Source organism: Aquarana catesbeiana, linkage group LG04 (assembly GCF_042186555.1).
Source record: "Aquarana catesbeiana isolate 2022-GZ linkage group LG04, ASM4218655v1, whole genome shotgun sequence".
NCBI lineage: Eukaryota > Metazoa > Chordata > Amphibia > Anura > Ranidae > Aquarana > Aquarana catesbeiana.
This window is the reverse complement of record NC_133327.1, coordinates 267,080,466-267,105,704: the sequence shown is the minus strand read 5'-3', so window position 1 is coordinate 267,105,704 and position 25,239 is coordinate 267,080,466. Positions and strand designations below refer to the sequence as shown.

At 42.2% G+C, this 25,239-nt stretch overlaps 1 protein-coding gene across 2 annotated transcripts in view; it reads right to left on the bottom strand.

Moving 5' to 3' along the window:
* ECEL1 (endothelin converting enzyme like 1) overlaps positions 1 to 25,239 on the bottom strand; it is a 178,124-nt gene that overhangs the window by 56,590 nt on the left and 96,295 nt on the right. For both annotated transcript variants that reach the window (XM_073626476.1, XM_073626477.1), the window contains exon 6: positions 23,440 to 23,564. In XM_073626476.1, the coding sequence (XP_073482577.1) occupies positions 23,440 to 23,564 (125 nt within the window). The remainder of the gene's footprint in view (positions 1 to 23,439; positions 23,565 to 25,239) is intronic.

Genomic DNA, 25,239 nt, shown 5'->3' with positions numbered 1-25,239 from the left:
TAACATTACACATCACCTTGAACATAACATTCCCCACTGTAAAATATGGTGGGGGCAGATTATGTTCAGCAGGGACAGGGAAGCTGGTCAGAGTTGATGGGAAGATGAATATAGCCAAATACAGGGCAATCTTAGAAGAAAACCTGTTAGAGTCCGCAAAAGACTTGAGACTGGGGCGGAGGTTCACCTTCCAGCAGGACAACGACCCTAAACATCCAGCCAGAGCTACAATGGAGTGGTTTAGATCAAAGCATATTCATCTGTTAGAATGGCCTAGTCAAAGTCCAGACCTAAATCCAAAAGAGAATCTGTGGCAAGACTCTGACAGAGCTTGAGCTATTTTGCATAGAAGAATAGGCAAAAATGTCACTCTCTAGATGTGCAAAGCTGGTAGAGACATACCAAAAAGGACTTGCAGACTTGCAGCTGTAAATGCAGTGAAAAGTATTGACTCGGGGGGCTGAATACAAGTGCATACCACACTTTCCACATATTTATTCGTAAAAAAATTTGAAAATCATTTATCATTTTCCTTCCTCTTCACAATTATGTGCCACTTTGTTTTGGTCTATCACATAAAATCCCAATAAAATACATTTAGGTTTTTGTTTGTAACATAACAAAATGTGGAAAATGTAAATACTTTTTCTAGGCACTGTACATACAGTATATGCTGTATAGCCATAAGAAGAACCATGAAGTCAATGGCTAAATATTTTTGGCACCTTCTCTCCAATCACTGTAAATGTTATATTATTAGAGTTGAAATGCCTGAATTTGTCTGTATTTTAGCCCTTTGTAATCCCCCGTCCAGGAGCATTCAGACTGGGTTAGGGAAGAACAGTACTTAGGATCAATCAGGTATGCATGCACTGTGCACATAATAGGAACATAATGACTGGAGAAGAGAGCAAAGTGATGACTTTATCAGTTGCTGCTCCTTCACTGTCCAATCACATATTTGGGCTGGGGGTGTGTGACTTAGGCATGTTGCTTAAAGCAGTTTTAAACCTAAACAAAAAAAAAATATCCTGTTCCTTTAAAGCACGATATACAGCACAGTGCTTCTGCAGTGTCATTTGTTCCATTCTATGGTGTAAAATACCTGGTTGATCCTGCATGTTCCTGTGTCCCCTTAGCAGCACTGACCATGATAATCATGGCTGCTGATCCAATGTACTGTGGTCAGTTTACATGCCTCCATCATCCTGCTGTGTGGTCAGTCTCTCCCTCCCCCCGTCTGCCAGCCCCATAGTTTGTGATGTGAGTGCTGATCTGCTGCCTCCCCTCCTGCTACTGCTATTCCGTGTGTTTGTAAAGTTACTGAAAATAATTACTGGAATCCCTGCTTGTTTTTTTTTTAATATGCAGATAAATACCTTTATTTCACAGCATCGCTGTGCGGTCATGTGACCTCCCAGCTGACATAAGTGGGGAATCACAGCCCCTTTCACTGTAGTCCTCAGATCGGGGAAGGAGAGTGGCAGGAGGTCACATGACTGCACAGCATAAGGTATTTAGCTGAATCATTTAAAAAAAAAAAAAAAAACACATACACTGTACAATATAGCTTGCTATAACAGAGGGGATTCAGTAACTTTCCAACCACTTCCATTTGTGTATTTCAACAGTGTATTTACCGCTTTGCCCAGAATTCAGTTTTCCACAAACAACAATTAAAGATAATTATTTATCTTGAAAGAACTCAGTTGATTTGAAGCAACTAAAATGATTACACGCTCTCTCTCTGTATTATGTTGTAATGCCTCCCATCTCATTCTCCAATTATTAGAAGTAAGCTTTAAAATGTCACAAACTAGACATCTTCAATGAATTGCCACTGATAGGTGCACTGTGAAGTGCCATTGTGTTTAGCATTATCTGCTAAATAAATGGAATGTTGTTTTTACTTTTACCTATGTACATTTTGGCTGCATTAAACCCAAAGGCAAACATTTATTTTATTGCAGCTTACCACTTCTCATTTGTGATGGCTGCATTTGTTTTCTTTTTTGGGCTTTCTTTATTCTATTTTTCACCAGGTTATCTTGACAGTAAGTCTGTTGTTTTTTTTAACAGAACAAGCTGTCCTGCAGATATAGCAGTTAGAGGGGTAAACCATTTAAAACCGAAAGGGGTGCTTACAGGGGCTAACTAGAAATCACATAGCCCCATAGCAAAATGTTGTATGCCCCCCCCCAAAAAAAAAATGGCAGAGCATAAATTAAATAGTGGGCGTGGCTTAAAGGGCGTGGCTCAAAGGGGGTGTGGTTCGAGTCTGAGATGAACGAGGGATGGAGGAATGAAGGAAGGAAGGAAAGAAAGAAAGAAAGATAGGTAGGGAAGGAGAGAGAAGGAAAGAGAGGGATGGAGGGACAACAGGCCCAGATCCTACACCACAATAGCAATATATGTATTCCAGAAAGTTTAACAATCAACAGATAAAGATACTCCAAATACATGGTGTTAGCGCTTCAATCATCATGGCACCATGGTTGTTATAGTGTCAGGATGATTAAAGCTCATTATTTCTATTATTACATTGTAATATAAAGTTCAACTCACCATAATGCAGAATCAGTGGGAGCCCCGAGTGTGTCACTTGCCACGTCCCCTGCCACCAGATGCCATCAGGTGTCCCCAGCAGAGTCCATCCTTATATCAGGCATTCCCAGCCGAGTCCCTCCTTACATCAGGTGCCCCCAATAGAGTCCCTCCTTACATCAGGTGCCCCCAGTAGAGTCCCTCCTTACATCAGGCATTCCCAGTAGAGTCCCTCCTTACATCAGCTGTCCCCAGTTACCAGTGACGTCACTAGGGTTGGTGTCACCCGGTGCGGAAAAACATGGCGTTACCCCCCTCCCCCATAGTCCTCCCTCAGTACAGACCTTCCTCAATCAGTATAGACCCTCCTCTATCAGTACAGACCCCCCTGGACAAACCAGCCCCATCTGTACAGACCCCCCAGGACAACTCAACCCCCTCCATCTGTACAGACCCCCTCCAGGAGTACAGACCCCCCAGGACAATTCACCCCCCAGGAGTACAGACCCCCCAGGAGAATTCACCCCTCCAGGACTATTCACCCCCCAGGAGTACAGACCCCCCAGGACAATTCACCCCCCCGGAGGACAGACCCCCCCAGGACAATTCACCCCCCCCAGTAGTACAGAACCCCCAGGACAATTCACCCCACGGAGTATCCCCCCCATTCATGCACCTGGGCGTGCAGCCGCCCAGAGAGTTACTTGCTCAAACTGTCACTGACTCTCCGGGCTGTACGATGTGATAGGAGGCATTCAGTGAGAGAGACAGCAGAGTCTCAGTCAGACAGGGATAGCACGGCGCCAGGACCCAGGACTCTCCATCGGGCCTCGGCGCTGCTCAGGACTCACTGTGCTCATCTCCGCGCCTTTTACAGAACCAGGAGGCGGAGCCTGGGTGGCAAGAAAGCGGCCAATAGAAATGGAGCTCCATTTCTATTGCAGCCGCTTTAATTGCCACCCGGGCTCTGCCTCTTGGTTCTTTCTTAACTGGTCTTCTGTAAAATGGCAAAGGAGACAGAAATGACCAATGCCACGGATCTCTAGGAAAAAAAAAAAAAGTTGGCAAGTACAGTATGCATTCCTCATCCTCCCCAGGCCCCATAGCGCCTGCGTGGGTCGCTATGGCGGGAGTTCCGCCACTGGGTGCTTACAATGGCCAGCTTTTATTTATTTTTATTAAACCGTTATCCCAAAACTAATAAAAAGGTTACTGTACTGCTTAAAAAGTGTTATCTGGAGTTTGGCTTTAATTTGTTTAGTGCATCTAAATTTGCTAGTAGATTTTACCCTTTCCCTCTCCCCAGACTTAAAATGCTAATGTCCACAGGTGTCTCTGTTGCTCCTTCATCTAGAGTGGGGGCACTCTAATACAGGAGGTGTATTACTGGTCAAATCACCAAGTGAAAATACCGGACAAAAAAGCCAAAAAAAGGAAACTAATGCATCCACGTTTTACCGCCTGTTTATAACTTTTCTCTATGAGCACATAATTCAGTTGCTTTCACTACTTTTATTAGAGAAATTAAAGGCCAAGTTCACCTTTGGAACATATGACATGTTCCACTGGTATTTAGAGTGGAACATGTAACATATACCAGCTCCTGCCTCCTCTTCTCCCATCCCCAAGATAGCGGGCAGGGGTTCTTCTCCCATACTTGCTGTCCCTTTTCAAAAATGGAGGGGCACTGCCCACACAGGTATGGGCTGAAAGCTAGAAGACATGTCTTCAGGAGCCCACATTGCACCTGTGATTTACTTATCGTGGGTGCAATGCTTTTCAGGCTCCTGCAGTAAAAAATAATACATGCACATTTTTTGCTCTGCACAAATATGTGCATGTATTATTTTTTAAAGAGGAAGTAAACCCTGGTGAGTTTTACTTCCTCTTTATTTACCTGCATCGCATAGTAGCCCATTATGTGTCACTTACCTGAAACCGAAGCCTGCAATGTCACTGCTGTCCGCACTAGTAGCAAGCATCCATCTTCATCCCTCTTCCTTCCGGGGCTGCGAACTCCGGCTCTGTGACTGTCTGGAGTCGCGTGACGTTACTCCCGCGCATGCACGCGGGAGCCATCAGTCACGGCATGAACCCTATTAGAAACAGCACGATGTGCCCTTTCTAAAGTGCGCATGCACCGTAGTCATCGACGCTTGGCTTTTTTGTAAATATCTCCTAAACCGTGGAGGTTTAGGAGATATTTCAAGCACCTACAGGTAAGCCTTGATATAGGCTTACCTGTAGGTAAAAGTGGTTGTACAAGGTGTATAACCACTTTAAATGTGAACTTTTCCTTTAAATTAGGCCCGAACAACCAGCTGGCTTAGATCGGGTCTCGGATCTAGTAACCCAGAAGCAATGTTTCAAAACAGCCAAACTTGGCGTTTTGAATGCTTTTAAGTGCAAAGGAGGGATTTGGGGTCTTATAGACCCCAGGTCCCTCCATAAAGAGTACCTGTCACTGCCTATTACTGTCAGAAGGGATGTTTACATCCCTTCTGACAGCAATAAAAGTGATCAGAATTTTTTTTTTAAGGGACAGTGTAAAAAAAAAAAAATGTAATAAAAAAAAAAATTTAAAGCACCCCATCCCTCCGTGCTTGCGCACAGAAGCGAACGCATATGTAAGTCACGACTGCAAATGTAAAAAGTGTTCAAACCACACGTGTGAGTATCGCCGTGATCGTTAGATGGAGAGCAATAATTCTAGCATAAGACTTCCACTGTAATGCCCTGTACACACGGTCGGACATTGATCGGACATTCCAACAACAAAATCCATGGATGTTGGTTCAAACTTGTCTTGCATACACACGGTCACACAAAGTTGTCGGAAAACCCGATCGTTCTGAACGCAGTGACATAAAAAACGTACGTTGGGACTATAAACGGGGCAGTAGCCAATAGCTTTTGTCTCTTAATTTATTCTGAGCATGCGTGGCAGTTTGTCTGTCGGATTTGTGTATACACGATCGGAATTTCCGACAACAGATTTTGTTGTCGGAAAATTTTATAGCAAGCTCTCAAACTTTGTGTGTCGGAAATTCCGATGGAAAATTTGTGATGGAGCCTACACACGGTCGGAATTTCCGACAACTATCAGACATTTTCCGTCGGAAAATCCGACCGTGCATACAGGGCATAACTCTAAACTGGTAGCCTGTAGAAATGTTTAAAGCGTTGCCTATGGAGATTTTTAAGTACCGTAGTTTGTTGCTATTCCACGAGTGTGCGCAATTTTAAAGCATAACATGGGGGGGGGGGGCTGTGTAATAGGCAGACGGGCTGTGTCATGTAAAGGGGTCCAGATTATTATCTTCATTTATTAGCAGAGGAATGCGGCCCTCCATGTATTCACATACATTGAATCCGGTCCTTAAGTGGAAAAAGCTTGCTGACCCTTGTCCTACTATGTCCACTTTCAGATGATCCCTGAAAACTCATCTCTTCAGAGAGACCTATCCAGCCCCCACCTAACAACTGTACATTTATTTTCTCCATTATGCTCCACAGTTATTACCTTTTGTATCTCTTGACCCTCCCTTCAATGCCGCGTACACACGATCGTACATTCCGACAACAAAATCTATGGATTTTTTTCGACGGATGTTGGCTCAAACTTGTCTTGCATACACACGGTCACACAAAGTTGTCGGAATTTCCGAACGTCAAGAACGCAGTGACGTACAACATGTATGACGAGCCGAGAAAAATGAAGTTCAATAGCCAGTGCGGAACTTCAATTCCGTGGAACTTTGTACATCGGAATTGTGTACACACGATCGGAATTTACGACAATGGATTTTGTTGTTGGAAAATTTGAGATCCAGATCTCAAATTTTGTGTGGCGGAAATTCCGATGAAAAATGTCCAATGGAGCCTACACATGGTCGGAATTTCCGACAACAAGCTCCCATCAAACATTTTCCGTCGGAAAATCTGAACGTGTGTACGCGGCATTAGATTGTAAGCTCTAATGAGCAGGGCTCTCTAATTCCTACTGTATTAAACTATATTGTAATTGTACTGTCTGCCCTTATGTTGTAAAGCGCTGCGTAAACTGTCGGCACTGTATAAATCCTGTATAATAATAATAAGCCTTCTTTGGTGTTATAAAAACCCATGCTGACATCACGGAGCTCCAAAATTGGGAGGCTTTGACTTTTATAGGTGTGCAATGTGTGTTTGTGTGATACTATATAAACTCAAGCTGACACTGTAGTCTGCTTTACTAGATACACTATATTACCAAAAGTATTGGGACGCCTGCCTTTACACGCACGTGACCTTTAATGGCATCCCAGGGTTAGCCTGTAGGGTTCAATATTGAGTTGGTCCACCCTTTGCAGCTATAACAGCTTCAACTCTTTTGGGAAGGCTGTCCACAAGGTTTAGGAGTGTGTCTATGGGAATGTTTGACTATTTTTCCAAAAGCACATTTGTGAGGTCATGATGTGGATGAGAAGGCCTGGTTTGCAGTCTCGGTTCTAATTCATCCCAAAGATGTTCGATCAGGTTGAGATCAGGACTCTGTGTGGGCTAGTCAAGTTCCTCCACCCCAAACTTGCTCATCCACATCTTTATGGATCTTGCTTTGTGCACTGGTCCAAATCATTTGGTGAAAGGGGGATTATGGAGTGGGGTTGTGTTTCAGGGGTTGAGATTGGCCCCTTAGTTCCAGTGAAGGGAACTCTTAAAGAGGAAGTAAAGTATTCTTGTTTAACTGTACCTACAGGTAAGCCTATAGTAAGGCTTACCTGTAGGTACTGTAAATATCTCGTAAACTTGCACCGTTTAGGAGATATTTACTATATACACCGCCGATGACGTTATTGGCACATGCGCTCTGAAGGAACGGCTGCCCTTGCCATTTCTTCAGGGCCCTGTGCCGTGACCGGCGGCTCGTCATCGCGGCTCCAGCCAATCACAGTGCCGGAGCCCGCGAACCCGGAAGAAACACCGGAGAAGATGTCAGCTGTCACAGCGGTGTGCGGGCGCCGCTACAGGGCTTCGTTCTAAGGTAAGTATTTCATAATGAGCTAGTATGCATCACCTTTGTCTTACAGGTTTTTTTTGTTTTTTTTTTATCGGGTTTATAACCTCTTTAAGGCATCAGCATACCAAGACATTTTGGACAATTTCATGCTCCCAACTTTGTGGGAACAGTTCGGGGATGGCCTCTTCCTGTTCCAACATGACTGCACAAAGCAAGGTCCATAAAGACATGAATGCGCAAGTTTGGGGTGGAGGAACTTGACTGGCCTGCACAAAGTCCTGACCTCAACCCGATAGAACACCTTTGGGATGAATTAGAGCGGACACTGCAAGCCAGGCCTTCTTGTCCACATCAGTGCCTGATCTCACAAATGCCCTTCTGGAAGAATGGTCAAACATTCCCATAGACACACTCCTAAACCTTGTGGACAGTCTTCCCAGAGGAGTTGAAGCTGTTATAGCTGCAAAGGGTGGGCCAACCCAATATTTAACCCTACAGACTAAGACTGGGATGCCACTGACCGCTTTCCGACCAACCGCCGCAGTTGTACTGCGGCAGAATGGCACAGGCAGGCGAATCGCAGTTATGTTATGTCGGTTCCAAAGGCGGCCACAAGGGGCATGCACGATGCGAGCTGATGCGAGTGCCCGGCGGTCATCCCGCGATCACTCGTAACATGGTGAGAACGGGGATCTCTGTGTGTAAACACAGAGATCCCGGTTCTCTGAGGGGAGAAGTAACAGATCGTCTGTTCATACAAAGTATGAACAGCGATCTGTCATCTCCCCTAGTCAGGTCCCTCCCCCCTTCAGTTAGAACACACACTAGGGAACACAATTAACCCCTTGATCGCCCCTTTATAATAAAAATGCTATAAATCTATCCCCTATTTTGTAGACACTATAACTTTTGTGCAAACCAATCAATATACACCTATTGTGATTTTTTTTTTACCAAAAATATGTAGAAGAATACATATCGGCCTAAACTGAGGAAATAAAATTGTTTTTTTTAATATATTTTTGGGGGATATTTATTATAGCAAAATGTAAAAAATAATGCTTTTTTTCTAAATTGTCGCTCTTTTTTTTGTTATTAGCGCAAAAAATAAAAACCGCAGAGATGATCAAATACCACCAAAAGAAAGCTCTATTTGTGGGAAAAAAAGGATGTCAATTTTGTTTGGGTACAACTTCGCACGACCGCGCAATTGTCAGTTAAAGTGAAGCAGGGCCGTATCGCAAAAAGTGCTCTGGTCAGGAAGGGGATAGAATCTTCCGGGGCTGAAGCAAGTGCGTTTAAAGGCAGGTGTCCCAGTACTTTTGGTAATATAGAGTATCTGGCTCCAATTTTTAGCTGCTGTAATTTGAAACGGAGTTGTGACAGAGTTTAAACACACATGTAATAAATTAAATTCTTTTCTGCAACAAAATCATGAATTAATGAAGCAGACAAGGTACTTGGTCCTTAGCTGCCACTGGCATTGATTTTCAATTTAAAAGTATATCTCTTGGTAAAATGAATTGAAAGGCTTTTAGTTATTTTTCATTACACCATGAGTTACTTTGATACTTTGTCTTTTACCTTGAAAATGCCAGAACATATGTTTACATCAAATAGGAGCTATAAACAGCTGTCTCCCGGTAGGAATAGAAATCATCCCACTCCGTATTTGCCTCCATCTTTATCTCTTTGCATTGCTATAAATTTGTCTGCCAGCAGGATAAAGCCCCAAAAGGTATAAGTGTGATATTGCTCTGCCTGGGTTTTGGCTGCAGGATAAGTCTTACATTTTCAAACCCTGCATGATAGTTCTGGATCAGAGTATGTGAATTTAGAATTAGCAATGTGTAGACATGCTGGATGTAGTAGTTTGCCAAGGGACCACTGGTTGATAGGATTCCAGTTAACCGATTGGTTATTGCTGGGTAAATGAACTACCGTATGCATTCCTATTTTAAAATGAATATCATAATTTGACAGCCACAATAGATGAATAATGTGCAGAAGTTCGTATAGAAAATAGACACAGGAAATACTGGAGCCTGCATCAGAGAAATAGCAGAAAATAAGCAGAACGATTCAATCAAGATCACAGTGTTGTGTGGAAACTGAAACAATGTAGAATTTCTTTAACATTCAGTGTGCTGTCATTGCAGCATAGTCAGCTCTTAAAACTTGCCATTTTTCACATTCTCATTAAGTCTGTCATTCTGTAGCAGAAATTGAGGAGAATTGGAGCTCTTGACACTGCTCTGTGGGTGAGCACTGCACCTTCCAAATGTCATTTTTTAGCTGTAAATGTATTCCAGACACTAAAAGATTTAGTAAAACATGTTCCTATATGTGAACTGCTGCCTGTTCAATCACTCCTTTCTTTCTATCAATGAGAGGAGTAAACAGGCACTTCTGGGTCCTGCTGCATGATTTAGGTCCCCACAACATCTCGGTTCACACTTGTGTGGGTGGCTAAGTGTGGGAATCGCACCTGATCCCGCAGCCATAATGCGATGCTGCTCTTTTACAGACATGTGGGACTGCCATTTATTCTTAATGGCACCCCTACGCATTAAACGTGAAATGCGTTTGCGAGAAAATGCATGGTGCAAAAGCACCATTGCAATTTATCTGGGGCTGCAGGGACCTTTTTCCTGTGTTTCCTACAGATACAGCAGCCCATTCAAGTGAATGGACCGCTGTGCCCACACAAACATGGGTTGCATCAAATGCATCAGTGTGAACCTAGCCTTAGAGCTCGTTCACATATGGACCTAAACTGCTGCTGCTCCTGTGAAAAGCAATCTGTAGTGGACTGCATTTCAGAGGGTGTTTGACAGATGGTGAGGAGCAGGGCTGTCTTTAAGGCAGGGCAAAAGGGGCAGCTGCCCTGGGCCCTGTCATTGTCATGGGGCCCAAAGAAGCTGCCTTATACTTGCCAACTATCCTGCTTTAAATTCCCTCGTCCCTCGAGGTTTTAGTCCCGTGCTGTGTCCCAATATCTAAGTGTGAAGTGCTGCTACTAATGCTGCCCAGCTCTGCCCTATTGTTGCGTACAAATGATTCACCTGCAGACCCAGTGTTTACATGTAAATTACCAGCATTCATATGTAAATAGCGGCGGCATTCATATGTAAATAGCAGCGGTCGGCGGCATTGATATGTATATCATGCCCCCCTCAGGTCATATCCACAGTAATCTCTAGCAACCAATCAACAAGCAGAAATCATGTGCTGTGACCTCTAGCAACTAATCAGTGAGCTGTAATGTGTGCTGTAACCTCTAGCAACCAGTCAGTGAGCGGTAATGATACACTGTAACCTCTGGCAACCAATCGCAATCGCTGCCTAATCTGATTCAGAAAACTGATTTTCAGGCTAGCTGCTATTTATTGTATGTCTCAAAGCAGGTGGAGAGCAAAATTGCATGGGGGGGCCCCAAAAAAGTTTTGCCCAGGGTCTAATGAATATTAAAGACGGCCCTGGTAAAGGGGGCAATGTGTTGCCTCCTTATTGCCTGTTTCAACCCTCAAAATTCCAAGCCACTGTGCTGCAGGGTGGTAGTGGTGCAGCCCTATTCACTTGAATAGATTGCGTTCAGTGGTGGTACCACCTGCTGAATGTGACATGCCATTTCTCTTTTTGAAAAGCATCATGGCTGTGGCCTGGGTACAGCCCTGAGCAGCTGCATTGCTTTGTATAGGTGGGCAGTCAAGGGGATGTAAGTGGAGGGAGGCTCATCTGCCTTTTACCGACCACCAGCTGCCCATGTGAAAGAGACCTTGGGCTGTGTTCACACTTTCCCATTCTCTGGTAAGCAATTTGTGGTGAATTGCATCTCAGAGTGCAGCTAAGCAGCTGCTGTCAAGCATTTAGGGGGCGATCCTGCCACCTCTTCATGCTTTATTGGGATTTTTTTTGCCTTCCTCTGGATCAACTGTGGGTATAGGATAGTGTATATATAGGTTTTCTCTGTGTGTTGATATATATAGGTTTTTCTCTGTTGGTTGAACTGGATGGACTTTGGCAGGCCATACATGGGTCGAATTTCTAAAGAATTTTCTTTCGAAAATCTTATCTAAGAATTTTTGTTCGAATTCCGCACCATTAGTGGGCTGCAGCAACAGCCGATTTTCATGCAGCCATCAAATTCGAGTAATCGGGCATGTTGGAAATTTTTTGAAAAACAAACAATTTTCTAATCAATGATGGGAGAATCATGCGAAAAATGTAATCGAAAAAGAAATGCGCATGAGTGCAAGAAAAGAAAATTCCCGGAAAGAAAAGAAGATTCCCAGCCACGAAAATTCTTTTCTCTAGCAATATGAAGTGAAATTGAAGGCTTGGTTGGTCAAATTTCGAAATCAATGGTGGCACCATCGGATCACAAAACGCACAAAATTTCTGATTTTCAAAAGAAAATTCTTTTGAAATTCGACCATGTATGGCCAGCCTAGCAATCTTTAATGGGACAAATGTGTCGCAACCACAAGTCAAGCATTTAACCCCATTGGCTTGCATGGCCATATTTCATAGGTGTTCTCTGTCAACTTGACATGCTGCGTTACATTTGCTGTGGCCAGCTGTATTATAAGCTTTAAGTGAGCCATTGGGGGCTGTAAAACTGCAGCTCAACCGCTTGTTTTTTACCGCCCCTTTGGCCACCTATGTGAAACAGGCCTAAATTATAAAAAGAACTACCACACACAAAAAACTTGTATATTAATAGATAAGATTGTCAATACTTTTAGTAACTAACAGTGTAAAGATTTCAAGACTAGAGTCAGGTCCATAAATATTGGGACATCGACACAATTCTAATCTTTTTTGGCTCTATACACCACCACAATGGATTTGAAATGAAACAAACAAGATGTGCTGTAACTGCAGACTTTCAGCTTTAATTTGAGGGTGTTTACATCCAAATCAGGTGAACAGTGCAGGAATTACAACAGATTGTACATATACAAACTGTTGTAATTCCTACACTGTTCACCTGATTTGGATGTAAATACCCTCAAATTCCTCAATAGCTGCCAGTTTGGTATGCGATTTGACATGTCAAATCGCCTGCTAAATCGTACCAATGTGAACCTAGGCTAAACAATGGTTAGTAGACAGGGTGAAGCTGTATTCACTTTGAATCTACAAACTTGTTTTTAAAAAAAAATTATGTACGTGATTGGGCATTCAACATTATTACAGGTTTCTGTTTTTTATTAACATTTACTTTGCAAAGTGAACTGTTGCTTTGTAGGGTGAACAGCTTTTACTCCTTTTCCTAGTTAATATACACAAATGCCTCCGTAATACAAATGATTGGCATCCACAGAGAAACTGGAATTGACAAAGGAAGATCATGTCTGGACTGCTTATATCCTATATATAAACCTGAATGGGCTTGTAACTGTTGCTGTTATACCTGCACATCTTAGATGAGGTGTATTGTATTTGTATGTACGTTGCGTGTTTAGTAGTAGTGTGTAGTGTGTTCTACTATTGCATTCTTTCTAGAAGAAAATACATGTAAACACGCTCCTATAGATTACTCCCAGGCTGCAACAGGTGTGCTAATTTGCCAAAAAGTATCAGTTTATTATCCTAAAATGCACAGTGCTTCTTATGTGTCCTGAAACTAACTGCTCTATAAATATGTAAGACAAAAGGACATGCAAATAAAAAAAAACACATGTTGTAATTGCATACAAACGCTGTTAAATTATTATTGCTAAAAAGCAATAAATGGAATCAAATATAAGAGCCCAACAGTTTAAATCAGAAAATGTCAACCATAATGGGAATGTTCCCCTAAAGCTGGTCACACACTGATTACATTTTGCTTTAGCACCCTCCCACTTGATATCCTTCGATTGAAAAATCGGAAAAGCCAGGCAGAAGATTGTTGGCTGAACAGCAGATGCATCTTATTGCTGTTAGCCATTACCGGCAGCTGTTAGAATTGGCAATCAAAATACAATAGCTACAGCAGGTGATTTGTTCAACCACACTGTATGGCATGGATGGGGGAATCTGTGAGCTCTTTTTGTTCAGGCTGCAGATTGTATGAAAATAAATCTATGTGAAGGAATGAACACTCGCCAACTCACCTAAAGCATAAACACTTACCAGCTCAAACAGACCACAAGTGATTGCATTCAAAAATGTTTGTAATCAATATTCTACCCTGTTCCCCTCACAGCATTTGTAACTTGATCACATGTGGATTTAAACAAGGAGAGAACAGACTTTCATAGCGTAAAACTGTTTAAAATGAATTTAAACTAGTTAAAATAAATGTTGGTATATGCTTCACTCCTGAGGAATCAATTGTGATGAAATGCGTTGAGCGGGAGAAGATACAATGATATAATTCAGGAAGTGTTTGTGGTAATGTTTAGTGTCAACCATTTGCAAATGTTTAAACAGTGCTGTATAACTGGATATTTTGAGTGTTTTTATTTGGTTTTAAATCAAAATGAATTTTATATAGTTTAATCTGTATTCTGGGCATTGGTGGAATTTTCTGATTTGGACTGAATGTAGGCTATGTATCATAAAAATCTGATGCCAGCTAGACATTTTATACGAATTTACAGTAAGTTAATAAAGGGTTTGTTAAAGCATAACTCCACTTTTGTTGAGAAAAAAAACATTCCCCCCTGGGTGATCTATGTACATTGCAAGGATTATAACAACTTTTGTTGCAGATTCCTACCTTTTGTTATTCTGAAGAAATCCATGTGTGTGTGTCTGTGTGTCTGTGCCTCTGTACTGAGTGGGTCTAATGGGAAGAGTTTCATAATTATCAGTCAGCTGTGGCAGCTGCAGGGCTCTAATGAAGTAAGCTGCTGGGCCTGCATCCCTTTAGATGTGTTCCTATTGGAAATATCCCATCAAAAATTACATTTTTGTTGCAAGGGATGCCTGAAATCTTACTTGTGTCTTAGACAGACTTCTGGGAAAAATCACACAAGCAGGAAAATATGTTTCTGGGGAGTGGTCAGTACACAGTCTATGTACAGAACAACTCCATGTTGCCATATTGCTTTGCATTTGCAGAAAATTACAGAGCTGCCGATTGAAAAGGAAAGGTAATTTTTAACAACATTCAATTACAAAATGACTTGTTTTGCAATTGTACACACTATATTTTTTTTCTTTATTTGATATTTTTTTCCCCACGAAAGTGGAGTTACTCTTTAAATATTGTCCAAGAATTTGTCCTTAAATAGAAAAAATGGGTTTCTAGACTTTTTCTTAAAAAGAAAGTGTGAAATATTTAAGATAAGTTAATGTTTCCCAATATTTTTTAAAGATTATAACAGATTTTGGACTTAGTTACTGGTTTATCTTCCCACAGGATAAGTCCCACAAATGCCTCCAGACTTACACTCTCATTTAGGGGAATACTGCAGTAAAGCATCAAAAAGGCCTTGCTGCTGACCCTCCAGGAAAAAACATGACTTACTAGCGTTGGATACTTCCTTGCAAGGAAAAAGGAGACGCACTATCAAGCAGAAAACTCACTCTTCAAAGTGAGAAACCTCAGATGCAATGATCTTTGAGCCAAAACCCTGACTCCAGGGAGAAAAACAGTGTGGTCATGAATAACACATCCAACATTGTCCAGTGTAGGGAATGCCCCCCCCCCCCCCCCCCCTCTTGAGATACAGGAGGTAAAGAACTTGAAACTTGCAAATGATGTACAGCTAGAATATAAGATCAACAGAGGGATCCCCCGTCCATTCGGGAAACTGTCTGCTCCTTAAAACCAGTAGCCAAGCGATTCCACCCATTAAAAAAATAGATGGGAGAAAGGGATAAATCCTACCCTGTCTAGAACCCAACAAATAGCTATTGGGACTTTTCGCAGCTAATACAGCAAACAAAGGTCTGGCAAGTGCCATAATGCAGAGCTCAGTTACAGCAGGGTCCAGGTATGAGCTTCAAAACTATTGCTAAAGATATGCTGATCGGGATAGCTGCTGTGTGTGTAGAGACTAAAGCAGCATTTTTTATTGCAGTTACTGAAGAAAAAAATATCTGCAGTGTATAGAATATCTGGATTAAAGTAAGAATAAAAGGCTTGCAAAAAATGTGTTGCTAGACATTCAGCAAAGCTGAAGAAACGGTGTCCAACTCCTAGGACTCCAAGAACTAGTTTAACTTTTTGCTTGTCACTGTCAAAGTCTCCTGTAGGTGGCAGTGTAACTCTGAATGTCTAAAAAAATGATAATATTCTTGCGTCCCTCAATGGTCGTTAAGGAAAACACAAGAATACTGGTACTATAACTGCACATTGGCAGCACAATAATAACAGCGGGACATCCACATTAATGCAAAATAAGTGCTATAATATAAAACATCGAAAAACAAGATTAGAATTAGAAAAAATCTACCATTGTACTGGGGCCTCCCCACATTGCAAGGGTTAACTACTTGTTATATCTATGGTATAGAAGAACAGAGATGACTTACCTTCAACCCCCTGCACCCCCCCCCCCCCCCCCCCCCCCCCCACGGCACTACCATCTTTTCCCTAAAGCTCTGGTCTGTGGGTGTTTCCTCACCATCATCAAGTATAATTCAGGGCTATTAACCTTAGATTGGATGTGGGGGAGGCAGGAATGCAACAGCAGCTATGAGTGGCTTAAAGAGGGAGCTTTGGGGGGTTAGTCACACCGCTGGGGAGACCACGCTAGTGTGTTGAATAAGGTAAGTATTTATTCTTATTCCAGCACACTTAGGTATAATGAAGATTGATACATTGCAGTGCAGAGGGTCCCATTGCAAAAATATATTATTTGTTGTACCTGGAGTTGGATTTTAAAGCTGGAGGAATGTTAGTACCGTATTTTCCAGCAGAGAAGACGACTTTTTACACTTAAAAAAACGGCCAAAAAGAGGGGGTTGTCTTATACGCCGGGTATGAAATGCCACACGCTGGATGTCAGCCTGCAGGATGCATGCTGGATGTGCGGTAATACTGTATGTAGCTTCGGCTACATACAGTATACTCCGCTGCGCCAATCCCAGCAAACAATGTATTCTATTAATGAATACAGAGCCTGCTTGGATTGGCTTTGAGGGCCTCTGCCAATCCGAGCAGGCTTTGTATTCATTAATAGAATACATTGCTTGCAGTGATTGGCTCAGCGGTGTATACTGTATTCTGCAATGTACCTGGTGCTACTGTACATGCAGTATTACTGCACATCCAGGTCCAGATCTCCCCTTCATATAGGAGAGAGAGAGGATTCACTGGCCATTGTTGCTGCCTACCAATTGTGGGATTTCTGGGACTTGTAGTTCACCAGTTTCCTTTTTGATTTCAAAACAGTGGTAATACAGTGGTAATACCAGACAGATTACAGATTAGTGGGTGTAAAATGGCTGACAGACAAGACCCCACCATGGCACCAGCAAAAAGAAGGAAACATGAAGTCAGCTTCAAGCTCAAAGTTGTAAACTTTGTCAAGGAACATAATAACTGTACTGCTGCCAGACAATATGGAGTAACAGAAAAGATGGGCCGAGAATGGAAAGCAAAAGGAGATGCATTAAAGAGTATGCCAAGAAGAGGCACCCCACATTGGCCAGAACTCAAAAAGCATGTAGCAGCATGAGCATCGTCAAAATGGTTATGTAGTGACACAAAACAACATATATATTTTTTCACTTCAGTGGGCCAAATCTAACCCAGATCACAGCAAAGGATTTAGGGCCCCTGTATCCTGGTGTACTAGGTTCTTAGAAAGGCACGATCTGGTCCTGAGGCAAAAAGACCAAAACTGCACAAAAATTACCTGCAGATCTTGACGGCAAAGTAAGTAATTTCCATCAATATGTAATACAACAGCACAAGAAACATGGCTATGCGTTAAGTCAGATCGGAAATATGGATGAAACTTCTAGGAATTTCGATATGGAATGGAACTTCCACTTTTTGGATTCCTCCCCCCTCCAGTGTCACATTTGGCACCTTTCGGGGGGAGGAGGGAGCAGATACCTCTCTAATACAGGTATTTGCTCCCACTTCCTGGCATAGATCACTGCGGCGCTTGCGGTGACCTACGCCACTTCCGGCACCTACACTGTCCTCACCCGCTGTATTCTGGGAGACACACAGGTCCCAGAGCACAGCAGGGACCAGAGAGGACGCGCATGCGCAGTAGGGAACCAGGAAGTGAAGCCGCACGACTTCACTTCCTTTTTCCCTTACCGAGGATGGCGGTGGCAGCAGCCGAGAGCCGACGGACAGATCGGCTTCGGCTGCCGACATCACGGCTCCCTGGACAGGTAAGTGTCCATATATAAAAAGTCAGAAGCTGCAGTATTTGTAGCTGCTAGCTTTTAATATTTTTTTTTCGGTGGACCTCTGCTTTAAAGATCGCATTTGAGAATAGTGGAATGAGTGAGTGGTTAGCGACGAAAAGTCATTCACAAAAGGAGGAAACATGCAGACAGTTGGATGTTTTGTGCAACTTTGTCATAAAAGCCTGGAATGATATTGAAGCAGAAACAGTAATCAAGTCTTTCAAGAAGTGTGGCATATCAAATTCATTGGATGGTATGGAGGACGACTACTTGTGGCAAGATGAAGGGGAAGCCGAAGCTGAAGCCACACCATCTTATTCGGAATTAGATCCATATGATGACTGTCTTACAAATGTACCACAAGATGTCATTGATGAACATGATGAGGATTTTGTAGGATTTTAGGCACTGGTAAGTCATAACCTTTTTACTTAAAATTATTTAAATCAAATCAGATTTGTTTTGGATGTTTCTGATGTATTATTTTTTAAATGGTGTTGCCTTGGGTGTTGCCTCTGAAGGGGGCTAGTCTTTATACGGCGAGTATAGGCCAAAACCTATGTTTTCACTGGAATATCAGCGCCTTAATACGTCTTATATGCCAGAAAATATGGTATTTTGTTCTGTTTAATGAGCTGCTATTGACATATACAACTGTATTTTGGTTATTCTGTTTCTATCAATCAATTGTGATAAGAAGAAACCACACCCTGTTGTGTGATCCAGAAGTTCTTTACTAAAACATGAAATGGGCTGGGTGGTCACCAGGGCATTTTCTCAGAGGGAACACGGGGGAATGCAGTTCTGGCACCTCCAGCACTGAATGTATGTACTGGCAAAGGGGTAATGAGGTGTGCTGGAGGGTCTATTGTTGCTGGTGGATCTAGTGTTGGTACTGGTGGGGAATCTTGTTGCTGAGGGGGGTCTTTGGTTGCTCGGGGATCTACTGTTCAGGGAAAGGGGCGGGTCTATTGGTACTGGCTGCTGGGAGATCTATTGTTGCTGGGGATCTATTGCTGCTGGCTGCAGAGGATATTTTTTACTACTTTTGTTTTCGTTACTGAGAGTTGGGTGGGGGGTGGAACCAAGAGACAGCGCTCAAAGGGGGTGGGTGAGGAGTGGTGGAAAGAGGTGAATCAGAAGAGGGACCACCTGCACCTATTCTCTGAGAAAACAAGCCCTGCTTGGTAAGGGATAAGATATGCATAGGTTTTGAGCTGTGTTTCATGCTTTTTTTGTGTGTACTGTTAAAGCGGAGTTCCGCCAAAAAAAAATGAAAAGTCAGCAGCTACAAAAAGTGCAACTGCTGACCTTTAATAATTGGACACTCACTGATCCCGCCCGGCTGTGGCTTCACAGCCGGGCGAGCTGCGCTGCATGCTGTGAATGGCCGGGCAATCTTCTGGGACCTGTGACGTGTCCCAGAAGATTGCAGGGAGGGAGGGGGGAGAGGTGATCTTCCTTCTGGTGCCGCGGAGCCCCGGGAGGAAGTGGGAGCTGAGTGCCTCTAAAAAGAGGTTATCCGCTCCCCCCCCAAAAAAATTGCATGCCAAATGGCATGTCAGGGGGTCACCTGCACTTAAAGTGGAAGTTCCATTTTTGGGTGGAACTCTGCTTTAAGTCTTTTGCAGGTGGAAGGGAGACCATTGTTTAAATAAATGATTTTTCGATGTAGTCATTTATTTAGGGCCAGTTCACACCACAACATGGTGCGGGAAAGGCATGTGCCAAGCACGCTTCCAGCACCACATTCAAAATGCGCTGTCTTTGAGATCTGCTGTGGGTGCCAATACATTGTTATGGCACCCCAAATGTAGATTGCAAGCGCAGTGCATTTGTGGGCACCAGATTGCATGGTACAACAGCACCATGCAATTTGGTGTAGTGCATTTTTTAAAAGTAGTGCATGCACCACTTTTTTGTGTTCCGGTGTGATTTGCAGCCCATCCAAATTAATTGGCTGCAAAAATTGCACTGCAGGGGAATGTGCAGGAATCACACAGGAATGCAGACCGAAATTCTGATGTAAACCGACCTTAAATGACCCAGTCTTGAAAAATGTAAACTGTAAAACTGTAACTTTAGGCGATAAGTCCATGATGTGGTATGCAGTCTCTGCAAAGTGGCTTAATTCCTGGGGTTCAGCTTTAACCTCATGCCCCCACTATATCCTGTATGTCAAAGCAAAAGGCTGCAGACAGATGATGTCTCAAAAAAAAACTATATTGGGAGACAGCAGCTCGTCGATCACGATCTACACGTCAACCACGGGTGGATGATGGGTAGAACAGTTCTCTGTCTTGCCGACCCCACATTTCAGCACCAGTCTTTCCTTCCAGCTTCTTCCGCCACGCTCATCCTTCCTCACAGCACAGCGGAGAGCAGAAGGCATCATAGCACAGGATGGAGGGCAGGAGCTGACCAAGTTTACTTTTCAAGTTAAACGGCAAATGATTGGTTGCTAGAACACAGGGCAGTCCTAGAAACCAATCTCCAACTTGTTATTATGGAAAGTTAACTCCGGCATCTCCGGGTCCTGCCACCATCCAGAGTTGTGCTGCCTCCTGCTTCTGATCTGTATATGCCTGTAAAAAACTACTGACACCATCCACTGCCCTACTGACACGATCCACTGCTCTACTGACTGACAGCACTCACTTTCCTATTGACACCAACCTCTGCTTTACTAACACCAACCTCTGCTCTACTGACATATCCACTGTTCTACTGACACTGTTCACTGCCCTACTGACACCAACGTCTGCTCTACTGACATATCCACTGTTCTACTGACACTGTCCACTGCCCTACAAACACCAACCTCTGCTCTTCTGACACTGTCCAAACACCATCCACTGCCCTACTGACGCTATCCACTTTAAAGGTAGGCTAAGTTTATATTTGTACAGTGACATTTGTTTTATTATATTCTTCAAAATTTTTCTTACTATCTATTAGTTAATTTCTTTTAAAAAAGGGCGCCGAACACCAGTGATCATCTCTTTATATTGTTCAGGTAGAAGGTAGAACTACCCCCTAAATGGGACTTTAAATGGCATCAATACTACAAAAGAATAATAAAAAACTTTTTTTATTGAAATTGGGTAAAAAATCGATCACACATGTGATGATTGATAAAAAATAGATTGATAAAAAATGCATGGACAATTAACAAAAACACATAATTTCTTGCAGTTGAATATTATTGTACATAGGGTCTGAGTAGTTACTCTCCAATGTCTGAGAAGACACTGTCAGGGTGGACGAGGTGCTCCACGGATTCCCAAAAGTAGGACAAGGACCGAGGGACACATATCCAGTACCCTCTCTCCTTTAAAAACTTTTTTTATTGAAATTGGGTAAAAAATCGATCACACGTGTGATGATTGATAAAAAATAGATTGATAAAAAATGCATGGACAAGTAACAAAAACACATAATTTCTTGCAGTTGAATATTATTGTACATAGGGTCTGAGTAGTTACTCTCCAATGTCTGAGAAGACACTGTCAGGGTGGACGAGGTGCTCCGCGGATTCCCAGAAGTAGGACAAGGACCGAGGGACACATATCCAGTACCCTCTCTCCTTTTATATGAAGGCTTGTGGAAAGGCCTGACCTGGCCTATACTGGAAGATGTTTCCTTGACCAATTAAGTTTCTGCTACCAATTCAACACGCAAACTGTGTGGGGGAAATTGATATTGCATCCTCTGTGGGGCATTATAGGTTGAAACGGGGGCTAGATCAGACCTCCAACCACGCCATCCACTGTCAGTGATGACTCAGTCTCTGTCTGAATATTTGTACGATTGAGTGCTGTAGCATTTACTATATGCTGAACATAGATTCTCCTGTATGAAATACCCGAAAGAGCTTGCACCTGAAATGCATCGGGTACTGAAGATTTTTCTCAGACATTTGAGTAACTACTCAGACCCTACATACAATAATATTCAACTGCAAGAAATTATGTGTTTTTGTTAATTGTGTTTTTTATCAATCATCACGATCGATTTTTTTACCCAATTTCAATAAAACATTATTTTTATTATAATTTTGTAGTATTGCTGCCATTTAAAGTCCCATTTAGGAGGTACTTCTTTATTTCAATACATAGGGATGTAACAACTCACTACAATGTTCTGTTATGATGAAAACATATTTCTATTTCTTCAGGTAGAAGGTAGATCTCCGCCTCTCAAAGGTTGCTTACCCCTAAGCTATATGTTGTGGAACACATACTGTATATTGATTACCCTTACATAAAAGTGGTTGTAAACTCTGTTACACCACTTGTACCTATAAGTAAGTCTATAATAAAGCTTACGTGTAGGTACTTTAAATATCTCCTAAACTTGCACAATTTAGGAGATATTCACTATATACGCTGCTGCAGACGTAATCGGCGCATGTGCACTGAAGCAACGGTCCGCTGGTGTTGTTTATTCAGGGCCCGTGCCGTGACCGGCGGCTCCCGCGCGCATGCACGGAAGTGACGTCATCGCGGCTCAGGCCAATCACAGCGCCAGAGCCCACAAACCCGAACGTACCTGCAGGAAAGATGACGGTCGTGTGCCGGCGCAGATTTAGGGCATCTTTCTAAGGTAAGTATTTCATAATGAGCTTTACAACCTCTTTAAACTCATTATGTAATGTATAATATCTGTGTGCTGACTTCTAGTGGCATCCAGTGTAACTACAATTTATCCATCACTTCTGAAGTTGTACAATTCAGTTTGCCTACGTGTTTAGGTTGGTGGATTTAGTCCAACCCCCCCTCCTTATATTCTCTCAGTTAGTTTCCACTTATAATGGGCACAAGATGTAGATAATTGTCCCTTTACACTTTGATTTGACAGGTGAACATCCATGTATTGCATTTTGACAGGTAAAACCACATTGAATTAAACAGCTGTGTCTTATTGGAGAGTTGATCTGTCTGTGGAGGGTGCTTATTCCACAGGTGACCACACTGGTTGGATGGACCAAGGTCTAAAGGAGGTATGTCGATGCATAAACAGGTGCTTATTTACTCACATTATAATACAGAAATGATCTTTGAAAGACTAGCAAACGTGCTTATTTAGTAAAGTAGCAGAGAAGTATTTATGACATTGAAAGTATAGTAACCGATAGAAACCAATAAATGTCGTTTTTTGTAGCATGATCAAAGACAGATGGTTACTGTACAACTGGTATACTAAAGTGTATGTAAAGACAAATCTTTTTTTTAATTTGTGGACAGCGTAGGAAAGGTTTAAACCCTCTGCCAAGTTGTTATTGTTGTGTCCCACTTTGTATATTCATCTCTCTATTTGTTCTGGTGACCACTGTTAATGAAACTGAAAGCCATGGAAAAACTAAAATCTTAGAGATATAATGAGACCAAAGATGAGGGGAAATATACCAATGGGGTCAAAAATTCTGTCTAAGATGGCTATTACCCTCATTTTGGGGAGATTTTATCTCACTTACCGTTGTGTCGACAAAGCAGGAAAGTTGATGATACAGCATAATACAGACAGCAAAAAATAACTCAAACCATTCCTTACTCTAGCCAACACAACAACACACAGCTTACCTTGCTGGTGTAGCTCGTATCATATCAGATACCTTCTGCATATAATCTGTGGCCAACACAATAACTTCCTCATCCTCTGAAAAGTTTTCATGGAATATTCTGAGCAGGAGGCGTTTCCACTTTAGCTGTAATAAACAAAATACAAAAAGAAACTGGGATAATTGCATTTAATTTTGTTTGTATATATTTTTTTATAATTAGTTTTGTATATATTAGATAGATAGATAGATAGATAGATAGATAGATAGATAGATAGATAGATAGATAGATAGATAGATAGATAGATAGATAGATAGATAGATAGATACACCAAGGTCAGTAATTCTTTTATGGGTTTAGGCAGATTTAGGGAGAAGTCCACCTAGACTTAAAGTCCACTCTAGTAGAGATTAGGGGAGCGAATAATTTCCTTGAGTTGATATATCTGTTGGGCACTTTGCTGGCAAGACCTTTGCAATTCTCAGGTCCAATAACCTAAGTAAATCAGTGGTAAGTTGGCATACACACCTCCATATATGGAAAATAAAATAGCCTATGCAGAAAGCTATCAACACAATCAATAATAAAATATGAAGTAAGCATCCCCAGAAAAGGAAAACAATAGAAAAATATGGAAAACAGCACGCATTACAATTAGGCAAGATGAGGAATAAGTATTACACATTCTTGTAAAATTTAAAACATACTGTTCAAAATAGGGATATACTTGAAGAAAAAAATACATAATACAAAAATGAAAACACAGGACTATATTAACAATGATTTGCAAAGACTGGTACAATACTTCAGTCATATGCATATATAAATAAATGTATATGTGTACACACGCACACACATATATATAGCTCCTCTGTAATCACTGAAGCAGGGGTTGATTGTTTAGGTTTATTCAGGCCCTCACAAGCTGCTGCTCTGATTGCTTTCTTCTGTATTCTAGAGAATTCTAGTACTATAGTGGGAGGAAGACCAGAGAAAGCAGACAGAATATGTATGGGAATTCAGCCAATCCCTGGAGAGGTGTGCCGAGTAGGTGGTTGGATGGCCCATAAAGAGCCTGCAGCCTGGGGAAGCAGGGCAGAGGTCCTAGGTCCAGTCCTGCTGTAGGAGACCCCTGTTAGGGTCTCTGCCACTTGGGCAGGATTACTAGAGGGGCCATCTAGAAGACATCAAGGTCCCAGCTGGAGCCTAAGCTGTGGGGAATATTTGAAAAGTCTAGTCCTGGAGGTCATTCGGGTCTGAAAAGCTCACTGCAGAATGCCCAGTGAATATCAGAAGGAGGCAACCGATGATTCTGTGGCTATGTGAGTAAATGACCCGGTGCTGGATGTTAGTGACTGTGTGCAGATTTTGGTCTTTTTTGGGAAAAAGTCCTAGTCACCTGTCATTAGAGATTCTGTTGGACATTTTTGTGCAGCTCAACAAGGTAGAGAAGAGTCCTCAAAGTGTGCCGTCAGTTCAGAGGTATCCCATACTCCCTCTATCCCATCCAAGTTCACCTTTACAATAAAACAGAGCTTTTTTTCGCAGAAAATATGTGCAGGTACTCCCTGTTCCTGAGTCACCCCTTTTCTGTGTCCCTTTTCCACCTCCCAGTACTGCCCTTTTTAGAGAATACAGAACCAATTGTCATTTTGTGGTGCTAAATCATTTTTATGGAATGCACATAGTTACATAGTTACATAGTAGGTGAGGTTGAAAAAAGACACAAGTCCATCAAGTCCAAACCTATGTGTGTGATTATGTGTCAGTATTACATTGTATATCCCTGTATGTTGCGGTCATTCAGGTGATTATCTAATA